General features: G+C 38.5%; 4 protein-coding genes across 6 annotated transcripts in view; 2 read left to right on the top strand and 2 right to left on the bottom strand.

Moving 5' to 3' along the window:
- Nucleotides 1-41: 41 nt before the first annotated feature.
- On the top strand, nt 42-9,482 carry LOC118265117 (nidogen). Its single transcript, XM_035577834.2, has 7 exons — nt 42-257; nt 3,648-4,141; nt 4,222-6,122; nt 6,202-7,197; nt 7,290-7,464; nt 7,812-8,096; nt 8,352-9,482. Exons 1-7 carry the CDS (start codon nt 75-77, stop codon nt 8,578-8,580), a joined length of 4,263 nt encoding a protein of 1,420 aa, XP_035433727.2. The 5' UTR covers nt 42-74; the 3' UTR covers nt 8,581-9,482.
- LOC118265118 (transmembrane protein 50A) lies at nt 9,402-11,856 on the bottom strand. Its single transcript, XM_035577835.2, has 4 exons — nt 11,627-11,856; nt 11,229-11,360; nt 10,258-10,393; nt 9,402-9,968 (listed from the first exon to the last, which is right to left on the bottom strand). The coding sequence occupies exons 1-4, from the start codon at nt 11,720-11,722 to the stop codon at nt 9,859-9,861; spliced, it is 474 nt and encodes a 157-aa protein (XP_035433728.1). The 5' UTR covers nt 11,723-11,856; the 3' UTR covers nt 9,402-9,858.
- Nucleotides 11,857-12,000: 144 nt separating this feature from the next.
- LOC118265448 (chorion class B protein PC10-like) lies at nt 12,001-12,987 on the top strand. The gene is made up of 2 exons (XM_035578323.2): nt 12,001-12,431; nt 12,501-12,987. Exons 1-2 carry the CDS (start codon nt 12,372-12,374, stop codon nt 12,942-12,944), a joined length of 504 nt encoding a protein of 167 aa, XP_035434216.2. The 5' UTR covers nt 12,001-12,371; the 3' UTR covers nt 12,945-12,987.
- A 728-nt stretch (nt 12,988-13,715) lies between these two features.
- Nucleotides 13,716-23,490, bottom strand: part of LOC118265219 (chitooligosaccharidolytic beta-N-acetylglucosaminidase) — a 33,208-nt gene continuing 23,433 nt past the window's right edge. For all 3 annotated transcript variants that reach the window (XM_050706184.1, XM_050706183.1, XM_050706185.1), the window contains exons 7-16: nt 22,193-22,301; nt 19,822-19,943; nt 18,754-18,888; nt 18,462-18,567; nt 17,771-17,946; nt 17,253-17,351; nt 16,610-16,730; nt 16,004-16,096; nt 15,099-15,246; nt 13,716-14,561 (exon numbers count right to left, since the gene is read on the bottom strand). In XM_050706184.1, the coding sequence (XP_050562141.1) occupies nt 14,483-14,561; nt 15,099-15,246; nt 16,004-16,096; nt 16,610-16,730; nt 17,253-17,351; nt 17,771-17,946; nt 18,462-18,567; nt 18,754-18,888; nt 19,822-19,943; nt 22,193-22,301 (1,188 nt within the window). In that variant the 3' untranslated portion in view covers nt 13,716-14,482. The remainder of the gene's footprint in view (nt 14,562-15,098; nt 15,247-16,003; nt 16,097-16,609; nt 16,731-17,252; nt 17,352-17,770; nt 17,947-18,461; nt 18,568-18,753; nt 18,889-19,821; nt 19,944-22,192; nt 22,302-23,490) is intronic.

Below are 23,490 nucleotides of genomic sequence, written 5' to 3'. Positions count from 1 at the left end.
TATAGATGCGACAAAATGTGTGTTCCATTAACGGGGCATTCCAGTGATTCCAGTGTTGTGTGAAGCGTGGAGAGATGTGGACGTGCGCGGGAGTTCTTGCGCTAGTCGCGTGCGCGTGCGCTGTAACGCGCGACCAGTTCTACCCCCACGGGCTGGGGTTGGACCAGAACCTGCCGCGCGGGAGCGATGTTCCCGCCCCCGAAGTACCTCTCAAAGTTCCCATTAAGCTCTACGGAGAAAGTTACGATACCATATACGTGAGTAGTTTAGTTTTCAGTTATTGTGAACATATTTATAGCGTCTGTTAGTTTATAGAATTGCAATAATCTTGGGTCAGTGAGTATCCTAAGGGACGTGTTTAAGTTTTTACATACTTTTAAAATATGTTACAAAGAAAGTGTTTTAATTTATATGTATGCTTCATGCACCATACATCTAATTGACTACAACACTTATCTTTAATTGTAAAAAAGAAACATTTTGGTGCTTATTTAGTGTTATGTGCATTCAAAATAATTGATCTAATGGCTCGTTGCATACTCCCGACCTAATTCCATAGAACTGATGCACGCTTGACCAGTTTCCTCGTTTATTAAATGGCATTAACCGACTAGGGCTTCTTTTCGCTTCAGTTCGTATTCACTAGTTTCAGTGACCATTGAGCACTGATAACTGCATAGTAACTTAATCACATTATAATTTAGAGATTTTAGTTATGTTCCTAAAATATATAAGATCAAGTACTTAAGGAGACTTAATCTTTTACCGTCGTACTCAGAGTCATTTAATGGTTATTTAACCCAGTCCTTAGCAATTGTTTTCGGAACAAAATCGTTGCTAAAGGATAGTTTTAGTAATCATTAAATATCTCGAAGTACCTGTACTTACTATATTATAAAGTACGTTAGATTATTTCCAGTATAAAAATACCTACTTAAGCTACTCTGCTATTGTATTTCTTAGTATAAGTTTAGTTTATATTTCAATATGGTAAACCGGCGATTAATTGTGTCGATTTCTTTTTTCTACAAAACTTACATCTTTTCCAACAATTAACAATTTCAGACACTCTGTAACCGACTCAGTTTTAGGGTGCTTTTCTACCAGAGATGTGCTATGCTACGTTGCTGTGGATGCGTTTGGTATCCACCAATCATTTTCATTGGTACACATAGCTTAGCACTGGTGGAAACGGATTCAACTAAGACATGTTCATACATGGAAAGATGCGTGCTATGGATAGCTTCCCTACTATCGATACATCGCATACTAGAGCTACGCATCTTCCACTTCGCGGCGGCGCATCTTCATAGCACATCTTACTCGCACCGCTACATAGTTTAGTATCAGTGGAAACGGCCACAAAGTTTCACTGATTAGATATTACATCTTCGTAGCATAGCTACATAGAATTGATTAATTGTCTAGAATTTAAGTATACACTTAAATTAGCTGGACCATCTCTAGCACCATTCGTCTGAGTCTTAATTACAAACACTCTAATCTCAATTGGTGTATTCACGCGATGCTAGTGACTTGATGGTGGTGCTGACAACCTCTTAATCGCGAAGGACAAATATGTTACAATTTTTTATGATATACGATGTTTAAGTGATACAATTGAGGGTTCCCTTCGGAAATATAATATGTCTTGTACAAATTATACTTGATTGGTTAAAAAGTGAACTGTCAAAAATAATTACGAAAAAACTTACGGATTTAAACCTACACACACATCGAAATGCATTGCAGATTGCAGCAGATTACTGTATAGCACAGGTTATTAATATTTAATAGTGATATTAGTAACTTAAATGTGTTAAGATGCAATATGCTTTTCTGCCTGAAGCGTGCTATGTAGCTTTGCTACAAAGATCTAAGCAGAGCTGTAACACTATGAAACGAGGAAGATGCGCAGCTCGAGTATGCGATGTATCGATAGTAGGCAATTCCATATACTAAAAAAACATAGGTTAGCTGAGTCCGTTTCCACCAGTACTAAGCTGTGTGTAGCGGTGAATATGATTGGTAGAAGCAAATCGCATCCACAGCAACGTAGCATAGCACATCTCTAGTGGAAAGCATCCTCAGAAACCATTCACAGTAGCGCGCTAATTGTTATCAATTCTTACGAAGAAAGTAAGTCTTCGCTATGCTGATAATATTATAAGTAAGAATTAGTTGAATATGAAGCACCATGTTCACACGAAACATCTAAATTAGAACAACGACCTTAAGCAACACGTACCAAAACGTACCAAAATCAATGACAATTAGGTACTTGGTACAAAGTAATATTGTGTCAATTACTTTTATTGTTCACTTGCCTATTGAATTAATAGCAACAGTTCAAAATGTCACGTTACATTATGTACATATTATTTGATTTGATTTGCGTAATTTCGTTGTGTGGTAGTGGTACCATGGCGATTGGTTACGAAATTATGTTAAAAAACGAAAAGTTTTCAGACTGTTTATATTATTGTAACTTTCGTGAGACATACTAAATTAATTATTATGTTCTTCAACTTACTCACGTAATTATTTGACGAGGAACTCGACTAATTTCAAACCATGCTAAAGACCCTTATTCATGAGCACGCTATAACCGTCGCGAAATGAGTTCCTCGTCAAATAATTACGTGTGAGTTTTTCAGTCATTGTGGAGTTTTTTTAATGGATGATAGAGACATGGTGGAATACTAAATACATTAGCTAGGATGTTCAATAATAACTACGAATCTTTAGCATCTTTTTACCTGTCCTGTATAAAGTTACCTAGGGCCGGAACACCTCTCTTTCTCCATTCTATTCTATCCTATCAGTCGTCTATTACCTATCTCACTATACTTAAATCTTCGTTCATGTCTAAGATAATGCTTATCTGGATGAATTCCTTTATTCCGGATCTCTCAACATTCATCTGTTGCCATGGCTTTTATTCATTCTCATACACATAAATGACCACCAATTTATGCACAATATAAAAATGAAAAATGTAGTTCCAAAAAATGTTTGCAAAAAATTATCAGCGAGATAATGTGTATCGATGCATTGTTTGCACATTGCAAGTTGGGACGACCCGAGCGGACGGAAGCGCACGTGGGTGTCTGACGATAGCGGCGGTCATTGAACGACACTTTTATTTATTTAATCCCAATACCTATCCACACGTAATCTTTAAAAAAAACAAAACTTATAAAAATATTTTATTGCTGTGAACGTAGAGGGAGCGTTTAATAATTTTCAAATAAATACTATTTAAATACTATTTTGACCATCAAACCTTTATGAATGAAATATCCTTTAATTTATTTTAAAGAACAATAACCCTTTTCCTTGTAAAAAAGTGTCGTTCATTTTACATAACTGTCCTTTCGTTATAATTTTATAAGAATCGACAGTTATCGTAACAAGTTAAGCAAGAGTCGAGACCTTTTCGTAGAATTTACCTAAATATGTACGTGATACCGCATTATCGCCCACCGGGTCACAGCCGTGTTTATATTATATGCCTAATCGCATTAGATAAACCCACACTATGTATTACAATGATGAAAAGAAGTATTAAAGTTATAGAAAATAGTCCGGCCGACATACGTTTCTATAGCACAGACCAATAAGGTAACCTTTGTACCTATTCGCAGGTAAATAACTATGGAGTGCTGACCTTCAGAGCGGACATCTCATCGTTCCTCAACATTGAGTTTCCGCTGCCGTACCCGTCAATCGCGGTGTTTTACTCGAACATCGACACGACACAGGTGGGCGCCGTCTACTATAGAGAAACCGATGAACCGCACGTGCTCTCCAAAGCTGAGGAGAGCGTACAGAACAACTTCCACGATTACCAAGACTTCAAACCAACCAGCGTGTTCATCACTACGTGGGAAGACGTCACCTACTCGTCCAACGGACAATCAAGTGACAAGCGAAACCGTTTCCAAGCAGCCATAATAAACAACGGCACCGAAAGTTTCGTCGAATTCTTGTATCCTGAGCGAGACATTCAGTGGATCCAGAAAGATACCCAAGTACTAACCTTGCCAGATGCCAAGGCTCAAGCTGGATTCGTGTCGGAGGATGGTCGTCTATACATTCTTCGTGGATCAGGCAGTCATCAAATAAGGAACATTGTTGCGTAAGTATATTTATTTTTAAAACTTAGATAAAAATACTGTTTCTTAATGAACAAACTTTTAAACGTATTTTTTTTTCTAGTTGGTCAAATGTTCACGAGCCCGGCCGATATGTTTTCCGTATCGGAAATATTGCACCCGAAAGTAACATCGCTGTCCCCGATCAATACAACCAAAACGAGGTGGAAATCGAGGAGGAAACAAAAACCTGCGCACAGAGCGGACCCAGCGTATGTCACATCAATGCAAGATGTGTAGACTATCAAGCAGGAATCTGTTGCCAGTGCAATGATGGATACTACGGAAATGGAAAATCATGCATTAAAGATGATGTGCCGCTTAGAGTACATGGCAAAATTAACGGCATTATAAACAATGTCAACCTCAATGACGTAGACATACAGTCATATGTGGTCGTAGCCGACGGCAGAGCATACACAGCCCTGTCCCTCATACCAAGCGAAATCGGAAGCAGCTTGCAATTACTACATGTACTAGGGGGTGTCGTCGGTTGGCTCTTTGCCAAGCCTTCGGGGTCCGCCAAAAACGGTTACCAACTCACAGGTTCCTTGTTTAACCACACTGCAGACATATGGTTCCCAGCTACTGGCGACAGAGTTACGGTCCATCAAGAGTATCTCGGACATGACGTGTTCGATCAAATCACTTTGGAAATTGATGTCAGAGGTTCGTTGCCAGCAATTGTACCAGGAACCAAACTAGACATTACCGACTACGATGAACAATATAGTCTCGTAGAACCAGGACTCATCCGATCCGAATCTAGTAGAACGTTTACAAACAAGGTTACAGGAGAAAAATACGTACAGAAAGTATCCCAAACCTTCTCATTTAATTCGTGTCGATTTGCACCCGCTTCAGTTGAAGATAATACGCCGTCAACATTGAAAATCAATAAAAATTACTTAGGGTACGAACCCAGGGAAAACATAGTCCGGTACGGATTGAGTAATAAGATATTTCCCCTTGGTGAAGAAGACCCTTGCATTCAAGGTCGAAACACTTGTGGACCTCACAGTTCCTGTGTAGTTCAAGGAAACTCCTTTGCTTGCATCTGCGATTCTGGTTTTACAAGCACTTATGACAACAAGTGTGTTGATATCGACGAGTGTGGCATTGGTACACACAACTGTGATAGCAACGCTGACTGCAACAACTACGACGGTGGCTTCCAGTGTAGATGCCGCCAAGGATTTATTGGAAACGGCCTACAATGCAATCGGTTGCCCACTTGCCAAGACAAGAAGTGTGATAGTAATGCCCGATGCATAGAGAACCCTGGTGGTGAACCAATATGCGAATGTAATCCTGGGTACAATGGAAACGGACAGTACTGCCAGCCAAACTATCAGAACACTTGTGGCAACTGTTCACCTTACGCTTCGTGTATATTCATTGACAATAACTACATATGTAGATGCAATGCAGGTTACTCTGGTGATGGATACAATTGTCAACAAGATGCTCGTGAAGATGACATGACTCGTACACCACCGACTGATGAAAACAATGAGTCTGACTACAACAATACTGTTGTCTTGCCAAACTGTGACTTATTCAGTTGCACGTGCCCTGAAGGCTACACAGAATACAGGGATACCTATAACAATCAACTGTGTAGAATCGTGAACTATTACCAGAGTTCAGATAATAACTACCAGGAGCCTACTGACCCTTACTACCAGCCGCCAACAGACGGTTATCAAACTTCAACAGAACCACGCTATCCAACGTCGACAGAAAATAACCAATATCAACCGCCTGAACACAACTATCAGCAAACTTTGGACGAAAACTATCCATCACCTCCACCAAATCAATATCAACCTGTTGACAACTATCCTTATCCTACACAAACCAACTATCAACAAGGAGCAGAACAGAGCTCTGAACAACCTCCTCAAAATAACAACCATTCGTATACTGGAGTTGAGTATCCAGTCCCGGACAACGACCCATTGAGTAAGGCAAATTCTCTCTAGTATAATTCTTATAAATATTTGTTTAAAATGTTTAACTAACAAGAATATTTTAATTTCAGTTAGATGTGAGGATGATTCTGACTGTCCACCAAACGCCGTTTGCTCCTACTTATCTCCGGACGCTTCAAGCGACTGGGAAGGAAAACATTGCGTCTGTCCAGAAGGTTACGAAGGCGACGCATTCGAATGTATCGAAAAAACTGGACCGAACTGTGCTTGTGGACCCAACGCCCGCTGCATCACCACCCGTGGCGACGATTACATCTGCGTGTGTGACCTCGGGTATCATGGCGATGGCTACTCCTGCCGACCGAACTTTAGTTGTAAGAACAATTCTGACTGTGAATACAACGCAGAATGTCGACTCGACCCCAAGAGCAACGAATACATCTGCCAATGTCTCAACGGTTACATGAAAGACCAGAACGACGCATGCATTCCTGATGCACAGCTCTGCAATGGGGCATGGTGCGCCGAGCACGCCTCCTGTCTTTATGATAACGAATTAGACCTAAACTACTGTCATTGTGACGACGGATACTCTGGCGATGGTATTTCTCAGTGTGTGCCGGAGGGGCACACGTGTGACGTCACCAACGACTGCAACGTGAACGCAATATGCACGCCAATGGATAATACATATCAGTGCATTTGTAGAGACGGGTTCAATGGTGACGGATACACTTGTATCCCTGAAGCCACATGCAGGAACAACCCGAACCTGTGCGACTTACACGCGTCTTGTATGAAGAGGCACGATGCATACGTCTGTGAGTGTAATGCTGGATACAATGGAAACGGCAGCCACTGCCAGTTGAACCCGAGGCAGGCTGGAAACTTCTTGGTGGCTAGCGACGGAGCTTCCATCTACAGAGTACCGTTCAAAGTTACTGGAAGAGATTTCGCGACGCCATTCAACAGTGGCATTTCGCAGATTGCTGTAGGAATCGATGTTGATTGTGGAGTTGGCAGAATATATTGGGGAGACGTTGTTAGTTACGCCATTAAAACTGCTGCTTATGACGGCAGCGACTATGGACTGTTCTTGACAGAAGGTAAGTTTAATAGCTATTCTTCTACAAATTCTAGGTACTTAAAATTTAATACTTTGTATACCAACATCTCACACGAAATAACCTCTTTATAGGTGTCAAGTCACCCGAAGGCATTGCAGTAGACTGGTCATCGAGAAACATATTCTGGACTGACTCTAGGAAGTTGACGATCGAAGTAGCAAACTTGGACACGAAAGCGAGAAAAGTATTGTTCGCTGTAGACAGGATTTCAAACCCTAGAGGCATCGCTGTACATCCAGGAAGAGGGTAAGAAACAACTATTCACTTCTAAATAAAATCCTTACTCCCACACAGCAGTTATATAACGTTATACAACATTGTGTAACATTTATAATAGCGTGTAACATACTCTACAACCACTGTTATAATTTGTTTAAACACCAATGTTAAGTTATAACAGGTTGTCTCTAACGTTATATAACTGCTGTGTGGGAGCACCTTTAGGTTCTTTACATCACAATATAATCGATACTTTGTCTATTTGAAGGTAATGATTGTACGCTTAAATCATTTGTGCGAGCGACCAAAATAGTATATTAAATAACTTGAACCATATTCAGAAGCTTATCGAATCTCATTTCTTACATTCACAGAAAGATCTTTTGGTCCGACTGGAAGCGCACAAACCCTAAGATTGAATGGGCGAGCATGGACGGTTCACAACGAGGGGTCTTCTTGGATAAAACCGACGTAGCATTACCAAACTCTTTGGCTATCGACTGGGCGAGGGACAGGCTATGTTACGCTGATGCTGGACGGGCTAGCATAGAGTGCGTCACCATTGACAACCAGGAGAGAGAAACCATTGCCACCAACTGTTCATATCCCTTCGGCCTTGCCATCCATGGCAACAAGTTCTACTGGACTGATTGGAAAACGTAAGTAAACGTGATAAAGTTACCCTTAGATTAAAAGTAACAAACTAAATAATAATAATATGTGATTAAACCTAGGGTGCAAATCAATGATACCTATTAATAAAAAAAAAAATATAAAAGGTTTTCATATAAAGTACTTACCTGTGTATACCTATACCTAGTTACTTAATGATTGGTAACAAGATATAGAACACAAACATAGATTTTAAAAATAATGTCTATCAATCTAATAAACCATTATTTTAAACATTCCAGATTAAGAATCGAGTCTTACGACTTGGAAACGCAGACACGAAGCGATGTCCCCATAGCAACCGCATCGAGGAGGCTGTACGGAGTGGCTGTAGCCCCAGACTCGTGTCCACCATCCCAGAGTATCTGTTACTATAGAAACGGAGGCTGCGGGCCAGACCAGCTCTGTCTGCCAGACGGCAACAACGGCAGAACATGTGCCGACGCAGACAAAGTTCTTAGCAGGCGTTAAATAGAATAAGTCGACATTTAAGATAAAACTAAACAAACTAAATTACAGATTTATTGATTAAATCGGTTTTACGGTAAAGTTAGTTAAACAAACCGGTATTGCATTTATTCAAAACTATGCTCAGTAATCGTAACATACAAAAAACATTATGGAAAAGGGCACCGCACGATGTTTGCGACATGCTTTGTTAACTAATGGCTGAAAAGTTAACAACAAAATAAATTATCTTCTATATACCCTATCATTTAAATTGAGTATGTTTGAGTGGAGTCCCTAAAATGTCATTGAGAAACGTTTAAAAATGTGAAAAAATACTTGATGTCACTTAACTACCAAATCAGGTCATATCAACTCTATGAACTTTTGTATTCTGTTTTAAAATGTTTAAGTAAGAAACCACTATTTATCGGTACAATCACAGACCAAAGAAAAATATTATTATTAATAGTTACATTTCAGTTTAACACTTTCAAAACCTACTCTACTAGGAAATTATGAAACATACTGAGAATCTAAGTCAAACGTGTATTAAATGCAATATTATAAGAACTGATAACGGTTTCATAATTTCAAAGTAAACTATTATAAGGCACTAGTTAAATAGTTACCGAGTATACTAACAATAACTAACTACGTTTGTCTAACTACTAAACATACCTCCCGCCTAATTTTAACCTTCAAATTATAAATAAATAGTCATTTTGAAAAATAATATTTTCTACGACAGGGATAAGGAAATAATACTTACATTATAAACAACATACCCACTTTATTTTGTTCCTACTATAACCAAAGTGTTAGAATAAAATAATAAATATAAATACTCTTAATAAGATCTTTAATGTACTTCAATCAATGTAATTTATTAATGCCAAATCAATAAAGTTATTTATTTATACAAACATGTTTATTGGTCTCATTCCACACTAGTGTAATAAAAAATAATTAATGGAATCAACTTTATCTTATACGAGAGTAATAATAATTATGTAAAATACACTAAAAACTTTACCTATGATTTTAAAGTAGTTATAATTTATTCTAGATAATATAAATCCTTTGATGTGCATGTCTAGTTACAATTATGAGAATGGTTTCAGCTAATCTCAATGTATAAGCGTTGGAAGCAAAGTTAAATAGAGTAAGCACTTCATAAGAAATTGTAAAAGTATGTTTGTGACAATGTCATATGTAACGTATTTATAGCAAAATAGTGAAAATAATTAACACAATCGTAACTAGACATGGGAATCATGGAAAAGGTACGAGATTACTGGTTTACCCCCACAAGTCTTCAGTGCGACCGAACTTAAATACAAGCGAACCGGCAAAGATGAAGGCATTCTGCATGAACAAGCTCACACCGGGCCATGCTGACTTGGTGCTTCCTGGAAACAAAACAAAATCACCTTTATGAGAATTGAATAGACTTCAACTATCAAAATTCTTAAGATGTATCAGTCAGTATAGGCAGAAATAGTAATTAACACTAAAACCAGTCGCTTTCTGCTTATGGAACTATGTAGACGAAATTGACAGAAATTGTAACAGAAATTATGGAAATTCAATCTGTTTGTCAAGTCAAGTTGTGCCTTTCTGCATATTAAATAAATAATATTAACGAAACAACATACAAACACAAAAGAAATAGATCTATCATGGTTAACATAAACATACCAGCATTAACATAGTTCGCAAACAGTATCCAGCAAGCAGCAATGAGGGAGGCGAACCCGACGACAAAGCCAAGGAAGAGCCAGAGACGGGCACCGCGGGGCCCCATGCAACCCCCTGTGTATGTCTCACCACGCACCTGGAAATACATCGTTTATATTAGTACAAGCAAACAAAAAAAAATTAAAATTGAAAATTAACACATTGAATGCCGTGGTGGTCACACCGGTGACCAACGATAGCGGAGGATTTGCCTTCAACAGTTTTCTATTGGCAGTCAAAGACTTAATAATATTGTAGGTAATCAAAACAAATTGTTTCTATTTTAAAATGTTAAGTTTTCTATTAGATTAGATCAGAAAACTATTTATTGTACACGATAAAAATACAAAAGACAAACATTCAAAATTGATAGTACAATGGGCAGTCTTATCACAAAAAAGTCATTTATTAGCAATCTTAAACTAATTTATGTATTAGCTCTATTACTCAAAAGCATGCTAAATTAGACTGGGGATTCACAAAGATAAAAAGTTTATCATCAGCAGACTCAACACAACACAGACTTGTGATACAATTCAGACTTAGATAACATTGAACAGAGTCCTTTATTTAAAAATTTGATAACAATTACCTATTCAAGAAGTCTATAACATATTATAATTATTTTATTTAAATACTCAACATGATATGACATATATTGTCTTTGATTCCTATGGAAGTAGGTCGACATACACTTAGGTGTAAGGTAAATAAAACAAACACATTTCACCAATTATACTATAAGTCCTTTGGGAATAACAATCTCACATCCATACACTCGAACAATTTATTTGTCGAATAAGCATTGAATTAAATAAAATTGGTTCTAAATCCCTTGACATAGAACACATGTTACTTTACCTACTTTCCCTTTGTTAGACCTGAGTCCACCAATCAAAAGTTTATTGTATATCTTATAAGGTGTCACTGACCTGTGCATTTGACACGGAGTTGATCATGATGAGTGATAGGGTAGCCATCACACCACACACATGAGATGCATTGGGCAGGTTTCCAGGGTACACTGTCGCAGCATCTATGATAAACCACCATCCTGTAAAGAACTAGAGAAAAGCAAATAATTAACCATAAGTATTGTACAAATAAACATTACTATTGTTTAATATTCAATGTGAATGTAAAGTATTGCTGAATGCAAATATTGCTGATCTTGTCGAAGTTTCACAACAGATAATAAACATTGTTTAAGATTATCAACTAATCATGCTAAATAAAGCCTTAAAATGGACTAAAATCATCAATATTTGCTATTTATGTGTCCTTCTAACTTGAATGAATAGAAATATAGCATGATTCATCAAATACAAACCAAAAGTCCTGATATTATAGATGCCACAATATTGCGCTTCTCTCCGCCTTCGAACCACACACAACTAGGCATAGTCATATTCTCGAAACAACTCATGTTTTTAACTTATTTAAATAAGAATTAATGAGAGATATTGCTAATTTTTATTGTGAAAAACAAATCGTATTGAAAGATGGTAAATAAAACTGACTGACAACTAGCTGGCGACCATTGACACTTTGACACACTTGACAGCTTAGAAAACGTTCCATTACTCGCATGTTACGACATTTTGACACTGATTTCATTGATTTCATCATTTTGGTCTTATACGAAACATAAGAAATCTTTTGTTGAAGCATTTTAACAAGATACGACACATTTTTATATCTGAACTCGTCATCGTTTTAATTTAATTTACTTATAATTAATTTGAAAACTTAGCAAATATCTCGCATAACTCAAACAAGTGCATTACTCGAAGTCAGCACTACCGTGCACAATGCACATGCACCTAGCTTGAACTAGATTCTATTTTTATAATCAAGTCTACTAAATTATTAGTCTATTAAGTTTTATTATTAATCATCACATTGTTTTGCAATTTCTAATCATGCAATGTCTACTTACTAAAAGTAAATGCCTACTTAATTACAAAAATAAAATTATGCAAGAGATGTTACACTGACTGATAAGCTCACAAACTATAAAACACAAACTCACGTAACTCGTTAAACATTATTATTTTAAATTTTGGTTCCATAAAATGGGGGCGATGTCGCTGAAAGTAATATTTTTTGTCTGCATTCAGACCATATTCTTTGAGGTAAAGATTTTATCCATAAAACTTTTTTATTGATCGATCTTGTATTTGATTGTTTATTTATTTCCACAGTCGGTCTTCAGTGCGTGCGTACCTCCTGCATATCTTCGTGAACCGGTGTGTGGAAACATGCCAATTGTTGAAGGCTGGAACATGGCAAGTGTGGCTCCAGTCGCACCGATCTATGGCCGTGTTATTGGTGGAAACCTGATCATAGACACTTCAGCCCCCTACGCAGCTATTGGACCAGCAGGAGTGTCGATATTCTCCGACAATCTGCTTATTGATGGTGTTGTTCTAGTGACAGGGAGACTCCCTTTCCAAGGGACAGTTGGTTTAGAAGGCGTGGTACCGACAAGTGGTATTGGTGCAGTGAACTATAGTAGTGGAGCTAGCAATATTGGTTTTGTAGAAAGTGCTCCTAATCAAGTGCCTGGAGTGATACCGAACGGTGTAGGGTTACCAGGAGGATACCCTGGTATGCTTGGTTTCGGTAGACTGGAGGCAAGTTATTGATAATACCAATTTAGATGGTTGTAAATAAATAAATGCGATCATGTTCTTGTTGTTTCGTTTTATATTATATTAGTATCCGTTTTATATTAGTTTGATAGATAATTAGTAGCCACATACGACAAATAATTAATTTTAAGCATAGGAACGGGTGCCCAATCCCGATTCCCCAACAACAAGGCCGGCAACGCACTTTTGACGATTCTGATGTTTCGGATGTCCATTGCTTACCATCGGGCATCGGATGATCCGTCTGCTCGTTAACCGGCTTATATCATAAATAAACAGTGGTTTCCACAAAATAGTAGACAGGGTGAGCAGGCCTAACTCTACACCGATCTATCTATAGGTGCTTTACCTATGTAGGTAAATATTTCCAGAAACCAGAATTAAAAAATCCAGTAGATAGCGTTTCCGAAACGAGATATCATCTTCACTATCGAACCTTCTAGACTAGAATTAGATTTCACATTGGCTCCTATCCATGTAGGTAACTTTACACTTACGTATCTATCTCACCTTTTGACTCCACGGTTGGCGCAGTGGCTTGGCAACCGCCTGCCGTGCAACGTGTAGCGGGTTCGATTTCCGCACAGAGCAACTCTGTGTGATCCACAAATTGTTGTTTCGGGCCTGGGCGTCATATGAATGTGAAATTGTATGTTTGTAAATGCACCTACGACACAGGAGAACATCCTAGAGTACTGCCCACGTTTAAAAAAAATCTAGTCACAGGTTACGCGCACACATTCCACCAAAAAAAAAAACACAACACACATTTAAAATGTTTTATTACAAATAAAAATATTGTAAAGTTATTACATATTATACTTAAAATTATTATAATCGTAATTATTGTTACTGATATAAAACACGTTCGTTTTAAAATATTACGAGACGTTACGTTAACCTAAGTATGTGTAAATGAGTCGATCACAGTGATTCAAGTTACCTCGTCGTACCGATGACAGAGATAAGCCGCGTTTCACCAGACAATTCCTTATTTGGCAACATGATACAAGAGAAAACTCATTTAGTGTCCCTTTGAGACAATTTTATTAATGTTGCTTGACTTTTAAGCCAATTGTACTCACTTATTACTTAACTTTCATAAGGCAACGTGTAATGACACAGAGTATGTTATCAATGGAATGCTAACATGATTAATTTCTTTCTAGAAATACAATGAGTGATGGAAAACATCACTTTAAGTTTTTAATTTCATATTTGCACTTATTGTCTTGCCCTATACACCCTAGGACTGAGCAGTAGTGCACATTCTAAATGTGAAAAACCGCTATGTAAGTCTCCGTGTAAAAGGGTAGGTGCCAATTGCCATACACCGAGCACCGTTGACCGCAAGAAAAGCGAGGCACTCAAATATTTATAATTGACAATTATTATTACCAAAAGTTGTCTAATGAAATTGTTGCGTATCTGTACGTGACCGCAGCTCTTATTATGCCAAGTACTAGATAAATTGGATTGTGACAGTCCATACGGTATCACAAGTCACAATGAAGTGTATTATTATGTCACGCTTAGCACTGATCCTCGTTCTGATAGCACCATTCCGGTTCCAAGGAGTCAGCCTGGACACCCATGCGAACTAACCGTTCTCTGTTGAAAAGAATAATGTTTATATTAAAAAAAAAATGCTTAAATTAGTTATGTTTCTCAATTTAATGTAGAAGCCCTGTGACAGAAGAGCCTAGGCGTAGATGGTATTAGGGGCTCCGAAGCAGGTCTAGTTAGAGGTCTCGGTGCCCCTTCTCGGTGCTGAAGGTGGCCACTGGTTTTAGTGAGGTTAAAATCCCACACTCCTTCTTCTTCTCGTCTTCTCCCCTCTGCTAGGCGCCTTTTGAAGGTTTCTTATATAGTATCTTATCACTACATAGTATAAAACAAAGTCGCTTTTTCTGTCATGTTGTATGTCCCTATGAACGCTTAAATCTTTAAAACTACGCAACGGATTTTGATGCGGTTTTTTTTAATAGATAGAGTAACTCATGAGGAAGGTTTTTATGTATAATACAGGTATAATATATCACCATTGCACCCATGCGAAGCTGGGGCGGGTCGTTATAGTATATAGATTACTTTGGCATCGTATTGCATACAAAAACGATAGTGTAAGTAGAAGTGGGTAGTACTGACCGTATGTGCAGCATGCGTGTCTCGGCGGCCTTCCAGTCTGTCTGCGGCTCGGCCCAGAGTCGCTCGGCCAGCGCGGCGGCGCGCGGCCACAGCCGTCCGTCCAGCGTCGCCGAGTCCGACTGCTCCGACCACAGCGCCGCCTCGCCGCCTAAGGACATGTACATCGATACTAGCGCCATGTTTTACACTCGGAATAAATGCTTTATATCGATAGTAGCGCCATGTTTTACACTCCGAATAAATGCTTTGTATCGATAATAGCGCCATGTTTTACACTCGGAATAAATGCTTTATATCGATAGTAGCGCCATGTTTTACACTCCGAATAAATGCTTTGTATCGATAATAGCGCCATGTTTTACACTCGGAATAAATGCTTTATATCGATAGTAGCGCCATGTTTTACACTCGGAATAAATGCTTGCGTAAGGACATGTACATTGTACATCGATACTAGCGCCATGTTCTACACTGCCATAAATGGACTCCGAACCAAAAAGATTTTTTCGATTCGAACCAATAGCTCTTGAGGTTAGTGTGTTCGAACAAACAAATTCTTGAGTTTTTGTATTAGGTATAATATTATATTATACCTTTAAGTAAAGATTAGCAAAAAAAAAATAGAAGAAAAAAACAAATTGTCACATTCGTCGTGTGGTTGCAAGCACCTATAGTATCGAATAGGCAAAGCATTCTTAGGTTTCGAAAATTCTCAATAACAGTATCGCAGCGATATTCCCGGGTTTAGGCCATAGCCTATCGCACACATAATAATAATACATAATAGTTAACTAAACCATGAACGCGTTGGTTCCTAGGTACATTATTTCTCCATGCGTTCATACTCCGTGCTTCTCTTTAAAAGATAAAATAAGACAGACTAGAATAATATTAGCTGCACTTACCAAGAATCAAATCCTTGTGGTGTCCAGCGATTGCAGCGGGACTATTTTCGTACACTTTATGCCAACCGATGTATGGGGAACACCAGTTGTTACCTGTGGTAGAATGGTAATATATTCATTATTTTTAGAGATAAAGCTCATCACATGATGGTAAGCATCCCGCTAGCACTGGACGTCTGCAACACCAGAAGAGTCATAATTGAATTGCCGCGTTAGACCGATGAAATGCCCATGTAGATATAGATCTAAACTACTGTAGCGGCTTGGCAACCGCGATTTGCTGAGTTGCATTTGATGATGAAATAGGTGGACCCGAGCGCGTGGCTCGGGAGCGTCGCCAGTCGCTTACAATACACCGCCCTGCCTCGACATATACCTAGTACGTAGTTAGACATAACGAAGTATTGTGGAACCTGAATTAAAGGCATTTATTTTATTGAAGTTACAACTTTTAATTATCTCTTTACACACAAGAACACGCACAACACTACCTATTCTTTCTTATGCATTGTTGTGTTTAAAGAATATTATTTTCGATATATAATTTCATCCCGATCCCTTTAGCCGTTTTGGCTATTGATAAACATAATATATAAGGGTAATTACCTTTGCCAACCCAGGATCCGAATCCGCAATCAAAGTACAGAGCGTCGTAGTTGGACATAATGAGTCGGTAGCCCTTCTTCAGAAGTCCTTCAACTTGAGGGTCCGTTCCAGTTGTCCACACCTGAAACCATGAGGACATCAACTAACCACTAGAATACTTCACGACGTCATCAGTCGAAGTTAAAATACCCTTTTCTGTATACCCACGCTTTAGCTTGGGAGGATGCTTGTCGGTCGCAAAAAATCGTCGATAAGGTATTAAAAAAAATGTTATAGACATTGAAGACAACTCACAAACATGTGTGACGTTCCATCCTGTGCGTGAGGTTACCTGAGATCAGTTCCTCCTCTTTTCCGACCTCCTCCAAAGGCCGGCTACGCACTTCGACATCTGGTGTCGCAATTGCTTACCATCAGATGACTCAAATGCTCTTTTATAAAAAACTCTCCCATAAAAAAAACATATCTTCGAAGTGTATCGGCACGAAAAATTGAAGATTTTCATTGTCTTTATTCCATTGTTATTCCTCATCATCATCATCAGCCTGAAGACGTCCACTGTTGAACAAAGGTCTCCCCCTTACTCCTCCATGTTATACCTCAAGTAACGTTTAACCAAAGCAATGTGATTAATTCAACAAACCTGAATAATGTATTTATCTTTGTCTAAATACTTGTCGACAGTATTGTAGTCTGTTAATGTACTGGTCCACAGGATTAAAGGTAGTTTCTTATTAAATGCCTGGAATCAAACACCAAAAATATCAGATAGCCGGAAAAATAATAATTGGTAACTATTTTCAATAGTGGGTATAGGTACTAAATGGTAATCATTATATCATTTGATTACTAATATTACCAGTGGCACTAGTGTGGAATATTATTAATATTATCACTATGTCGATTCCCGGATCCGGCAAAGAATTACTGGATTTTTTTCGGTTTTTCGAAAATTTCTCAATACTAGCAAGGAGTCTGGAATCTTATCCAGTATATGGCAATAAGCCCACCTCCTATTAGATGGGACTTATAACACAAATGGTGAAAAGTGGGTGTACATTGTGTAGCGGCATTACGTGCTGTATGCACCTCTGCCTACCCCTTCGGGGTACAAGGCGTGACGTTGCATAATTGACCTGCTAGTACAAAACTAGATTTTACCTTGTAGGCCCTGTTTTCTGCCTTCGTCTGGAAAAGGTTCCAAAGTTTCAAGAAGCCGGCGGAATCCAGATTCCATCTATTCTGAATCATGAAGTTCTGGATTTCTTCTGAAGAGTTCCAGCACTTGAAACTGACCTCATCACCTCCCATGTGGAATATATCAGGCTGGAACGATTCTGGAAGTGGATACGGTCTTTGAAAGGACAAATTAATAGAAATATGTACGGTACTGTAAAACGAGAAACTTACGTACTTGTTCCGATAAGTAAAGATAGAGATGTGTGGACCACAGAATAATACTTATATGTACATATGTAGAGTGCCATGCATTTTTTATACGATATGGTGGCAAATAAGCAGCTAGATCACCTGGTGGTAAGCACCGCAGCCAACCAGCCATACTAGAGATACTTATTGCTTTGGAGGTTGTGGTCCTCTTGTAACCTAGCACCCACGTTGAAACCCATCGCAAGCTTTGTTACACACTAGTATCCTATGAGGGCGCGGTATAACACCAGGGGCCTTAGTCTGCTATTACAATTGTGTCAGAATGGTCGATCACTGAGCAGTGCGAGAGGGACGGAGCTATGTAAGTTGTATAGCTCCGTCCCTCTCGCAGCAGACTAAGGCCCCAGCTCCTTCGCGGCAAACTATGCCTCTCCTACGTAATCCTGATTAGCTTTTAACTTACCAGCCATTTCTGAGTAGATGTCTTCGAGATATTCATATAACTCCTCGCGAGTTGGGTTCAGCTGTCCACAAGGAGGTTCCACGCAGTAGTGTCTCCATGGTGAAGCCTGGAAACGTAAAGACCGAACATTTTTTACACCAATAAGGCCTATTTGAAGGCCTACGCCCGAATACTCAAACGCGACTCAATTTTAAGTTGTACTTAAATATCGTGCTATCTCTGTCATTTTATAAAGAATTGATAGTGACAGAACTACAAAACCTTTTTATATGTGCAAATAATTATGGTTTACCTTGAAACAGACAGTAAGGCCAGTATCCTCCCAGCCCTCGCCAACGTGCGCAGGCGCATCGAACTCTGGCAACACGCGCACACCGCGCACTAAAGCGTACTCCACAACTTCAGCTATGTCATTCTTCGTGTACACCTGCAAAAGGTATTTCATATAGGATGAAATATATGAACAAATAGACTGCGGCCGGACAAGGAGCCCCGGGTTCAATTCCCACGTCGAGCAAAGTATTACTGTGCTTTTTGGCTCTGCCTACCCCTTGGGGGATAAAAGGGCGTGACGTCATGTGTGTTATTTATAACAGAGGTATCGTGAATGTAGGAAATTGACGCCTTTTGAAAGGACCTTATGCTGTAGCTCGCGGGGAAATCCATGACACAATTGTACAAACAGATTCTGATCCAACAATTAAAGTACAGTCGACGTCAAATAAAATTGCAATAGGTACAATAAATAATGAACCTGTTTTAGAACCTTATCTATAATATAAAAATAAGTCGGGTTTTCCTTCCTGATGCTATAACTCCAGAACGCACGAACCGATTTCCACGATTTTGCATTCGTTGGAAAGGTCTCGGGCTCCGTGATGTTTATAGCAAAGAAAATTCAGGAAAAAATTCAAGGGAACAGCAGAAAAATAGGGTAAATCATTGGAGGCGAAACGGAGTTCGCCGGGTTTGCTAGTAACTTTTAAAACAATTGAAGTAGCAAGCCACACACACACACATTTCCTAGAATAATTTCTTCTGGTTAATAATTATCCAGGAAACTTAAAATAGCACGCACGTTTCGAGATAGTCAATTAATCTATTTACTTAACGTTATTTATATTTAGGAGGCCCAATTCCCCCCTTCCCAATCTTCCCCATCCCCGATTCCCGAACAACAACCCTTAAATTCCTAACTCCCAAAAAGCCGGCAACGCACTTGTAACGCCTCTGGTGTTTCAAGTGTCCATGGGCGGCGGCGATTGCTTACCATTAGGTTTACCGATTACCGGCTTGTTTCATAAAAAAAATAAGTCTTCTCATAATACTTTTCGCTGGTAATTAAAAAAAAACAACTTACTTTAAATGGAGAGTAGGCTCCCAACCTGGTCAGTTCAGGCCTCTTGCTCATCTCGAAGGGGAAGCTCTGACTGTCAGTGATGTGCCAATGGAAGGTGTTCAGCTTCACAGCAGCCATTGCATCTAGTGAACATAGTTATTCAAATGAATTCATGTATTTCGATGTACATACATATCGTCACGCCTTTAATCCCCGAAGGGGTAGGCAGAGGTGCACATTATGACACGTAATGCCACTGTGTACACCCACTTTTCACAATTTATGTTGTGAGTCCCATGTAATAGGTGGTGAGCCTATAGCCATATACCGGGCACATTTCCAGACTCCGTGCTACCACTGAGAAATTTTCGAAAAACCGAAAAAATCCCAGTAATACTTCGCCCGACCCGGGAATCGAACCCGAGACCCCTTGCCTGGCAGTCGCAGTTGCAACCACTCGGCCAACGAGGCAGTCAATATTTCGATGTACCTACACGTATATTAAGTTCTTCTCTGGCCTATGCGCTAGATAAAGTAGGTATAGGGTGACTGGTAATATATTGTTGTTTTGTTATTGTGATAAAAATAAAACTAATGAGTATACAAAAAACGTTTCTTTGGGAAAGTTGTTTGTAATCATGAGTACAATCACGTGTTTAAATATCGTTCACTAATTACCAGACACCCTGTGACAAATATATTTTGATATTGTAGGTACGGTATCAAGTCCATAGTAAACGGCGCTCTTACTATTATTATTTACTATGCAGATACTTATTGAAGTAGGCCATCATAAGTAGTGAGGCCGGCTGAACAGCGTTTGTCAAACTTTTATGCAGAAAATCTTATTAATTTTACAAACGTATATGTCTGTTATTCAATCACATCAAAACGGCTGAAAAAATCGGGATAAAATTTGAAACAGCGGTATATTATGGACTAGAATTATACATAGGCTACTTTTCATCGCACAGGAAAGCGGGGGAAACCGCTGACAGAAACTAGTAATTTATACATTGTTAGGTGTTGAATTCAAAACAGCAATTAGGACTCTCAGATTCTTTGATCGGGTTATTGTACCCTTAAAATGTTTTTTAAATCGTATATTGATATAAATAAATATTAAAAGGATTTAAAAGGACCGAAGAGCCATAAGTTCCAACAAATTATGACCATGCATCCTCAATTTGCATGCTAACGATCAAAATAAGTAGGTGCAATCAAGCTATTTAAATATTATAACAAAACATACAAATATATCTTTTGTATGAGTTTTTAGAACTTGTTTATAGAGGTCGATGAAGACAAGTTCATGAGGAGATTATTTTTCTTAAGACAAACTAGAATTTTGTATGACTATCATAATTATTTTTGTATAAACATTTGAAAATCTCTTTCGTATCGTATAGATATTTAATAAAAATGTACCTACACTACCTACACTAGGTTTATATGCAAATACAGCGAAAGCGTAGCAAAAAGACGAATTAAATGGCTTCAATATTGTATAACCCATTAAACCAATCTTCACACGGCCCTTAGTTCTGTCATTGACACGAAACCTTCAACTGACAAATCAATTTGTTCACTAGTGAAAACCTTATGGTAATACTTTCACTCGTCACATTACCTATTACGTGATGAAACTGACAAGTAAAAGGTTGCAGGTCACTTAATTAAAAAAATTAATAAATAAGAGAAATGTTATGTTCTCTGCACCACGCAAGGGTCAGACAGGCAGAAAATCTCAACGGCATTATGTCCACCAATGTATTTGTGCATAAAGTTTTTTAAATAAATAAATAAAATAAATGCAAGTGCTTCCCGAAATGTTATAGGTAAATAGTTAAACGTCTCTGCAAAATTATCAGCAGAATATTTCTGTCTACATCTATAAGGTATAGGCCTATCTAAGAGCACGCTCAGCACGACCTTCAAGATCTTTGCATGCAAATTATTAAGGGTATTGGAAAATTCGTCATAGTCTTCATTCATATTTCTATCTTCATTATAGTCTATTCTTTGTACTGACTTCGTGAAATATCATGAAGCAAGTACTTGAACTACAGGTACGACAACTTACGTGATTGTGCACTGTGACAAAAGAAAAGGACTCTGTCCATATTATAAGTAAAAAGGTGTAAATAGAATAAAAGCGCTCAGAAATTGGCACATTAAAATGTGGACAATTGGCAACATGTTTGTAGTATGGGACTGCATGTTGTAAAATAGAGAGGGGTGTGATTTGTAACGTCCCGCGCTCCCCGTAAAGTACCACGGCTTAAAAGAAAAGGAAACTCAGTTATGACATCTCCTCTTTGTGTTTGTTTCATGGTATATTTACTTAATTTACCTTAAGGCAAAGTTTAATGCAGGAAAGTGACATATTTACCGATGGTGGCCTTGATGGCGTCGATCGTGTAGAAGTTGCGAGCCGTGTCAAGGAGTATGCCTCGGTAGGGGTACACAGGCTTGTCACTGATGGACACATCGCGAACAATCTGGAAGGAAAACATGCATTTGTATATTCGAAGATTCTTGACTTACTTTATTTATATATATATACACGGTGTAACAAAAAGGGGGTATACATATCAAGTGCACGGCTTGTAGATAACATAACAAATGATACGGGAAGGGTTTTTTAAACTCATGTTTTTATGGAACGAAGTTATGATTTTTTCCAATATATTTATTTTTTTGATGCGAATTAATATTATGTAGATAGGTACTAGGCGATCAGATTTACAAAAGAAATGTTTCGTAATTAGCGAGTGATCCCTGTAGTGTTGTGACACGTTTGTATGATTTATAAAATCAAGAACCATGCGACACCAAGTATTTGGTAACATTTTTTTAACCGTATTTTAATCTAAAACTTTGTGTAGAGATTCTATTCAACCTGTATTCTTCAGTGCTTCTTGATGTATATGGGTATTTTGTTACACGCTGTATATCTAATATATAAAATTCTCTTGTCACAGTTTTCGTTGCCATACTCCTCCGAAACGGCTTGACCGATTTTGATGAATTTTTTTGTGCTTATCCGGTATCTATGAGAATCGGCCAACATCTATTTTTCATCCCCCTAAATGTTAGGGGGTAGTATAACCCTATTTTTTTTAATTTTTCGCGGACGAAATCGCCGTATAATTATATAAATAAAGTGAGTCATCAGTCACCGACATCAGTATCAGTCACCGACAGTCTCCGAAAACGAAAAAGATAGCCTGAAGGCCAGATAATTAAAGAAATGCCCCTTTATAGAACAGATCACTATCGGCTTTACAACTATCTGACAAAATTGAAAACGTGTAAATATGTTTACCTACCTATTATAGACATACACATACATATCGTCACGCCTTTAATCCCCGAAGGGGTAGGCAGAGGTGCACATTATGGCACGTAATGCCACTGTGTACACCCACTTTTCACAATTTATGTTGTAAGTCCCATGTAATAGGTGGTGAGCCTATTGCCATATACCGGGCACATTTCCAGACTCCGTGCTACCACTGAGAAATTTTCGAAAAACCGAAAAAAGCCCAGTAATACTTCGCCCGACCCGAGAATCGAACCCGAGACCCCTTGCCCAGCAGTCGAACTTGCAACCACTCGGCCAACGAGGCAGTCCTATTATAGAGTAGTTTGATATAGCTACATTGGACTGACGTCATTACTTATACA

The sequence above is a fragment of the Spodoptera frugiperda genome, chromosome 28, assembly GCF_023101765.2.
Source record: "Spodoptera frugiperda isolate SF20-4 chromosome 28, AGI-APGP_CSIRO_Sfru_2.0, whole genome shotgun sequence".
Classification (NCBI taxonomy): domain Eukaryota; kingdom Metazoa; phylum Arthropoda; class Insecta; order Lepidoptera; family Noctuidae; genus Spodoptera; species Spodoptera frugiperda.
The sequence above is the reverse complement of the archived record's forward strand: the minus strand, read 5'-3'. Positions and strand labels throughout refer to the sequence as shown.

Excerpts from the sequence above, each read along its gene's own strand:
- LOC118265448 (XM_035578323.2), top strand. The coding sequence starts at position 12,372 with ATGGGGGCGATGTCGCTGAAAGTAATATTTTTTGTCTGCATTCAGACC. Across the intron at positions 12,432-12,500 it reads TTCAGACCATATTCTTTGAG|TCGGTCTTCAGTGCGTGCGT; the intron begins GTAAAGATTTTA and ends TTATTTCCACAG.
- LOC118265118 (XM_035577835.2), bottom strand. The coding sequence starts at position 11,722 with ATGAGTTGTTTCGAGAATATGACTATGCCTAGTTGTGTGTGGTTCGAA. Across the intron at positions 10,394-11,228 it reads ACTCCGTGTCAAATGCACAG|GTGCGTGGTGAGACATACAC; the intron begins GTCAGTGACACC and ends ATGTATTTCCAG. Across the intron at positions 9,969-10,257 it reads TGCGAACTATGTTAATGCTG|GAAGCACCAAGTCAGCATGG; the intron begins GTATGTTTATGT and ends TTTTGTTTCCAG.
- LOC118265117 (XM_035577834.2), top strand. The coding sequence starts at position 75 with ATGTGGACGTGCGCGGGAGTTCTTGCGCTAGTCGCGTGCGCGTGCGCT. Across the intron at positions 258-3,647 it reads AAAGTTACGATACCATATAC|GTAAATAACTATGGAGTGCT; the intron begins GTGAGTAGTTTA and ends ACCTATTCGCAG. Across the intron at positions 6,123-6,201 it reads CCCGGACAACGACCCATTGA|TTAGATGTGAGGATGATTCT; the intron begins GTAAGGCAAATT and ends TTTTAATTTCAG.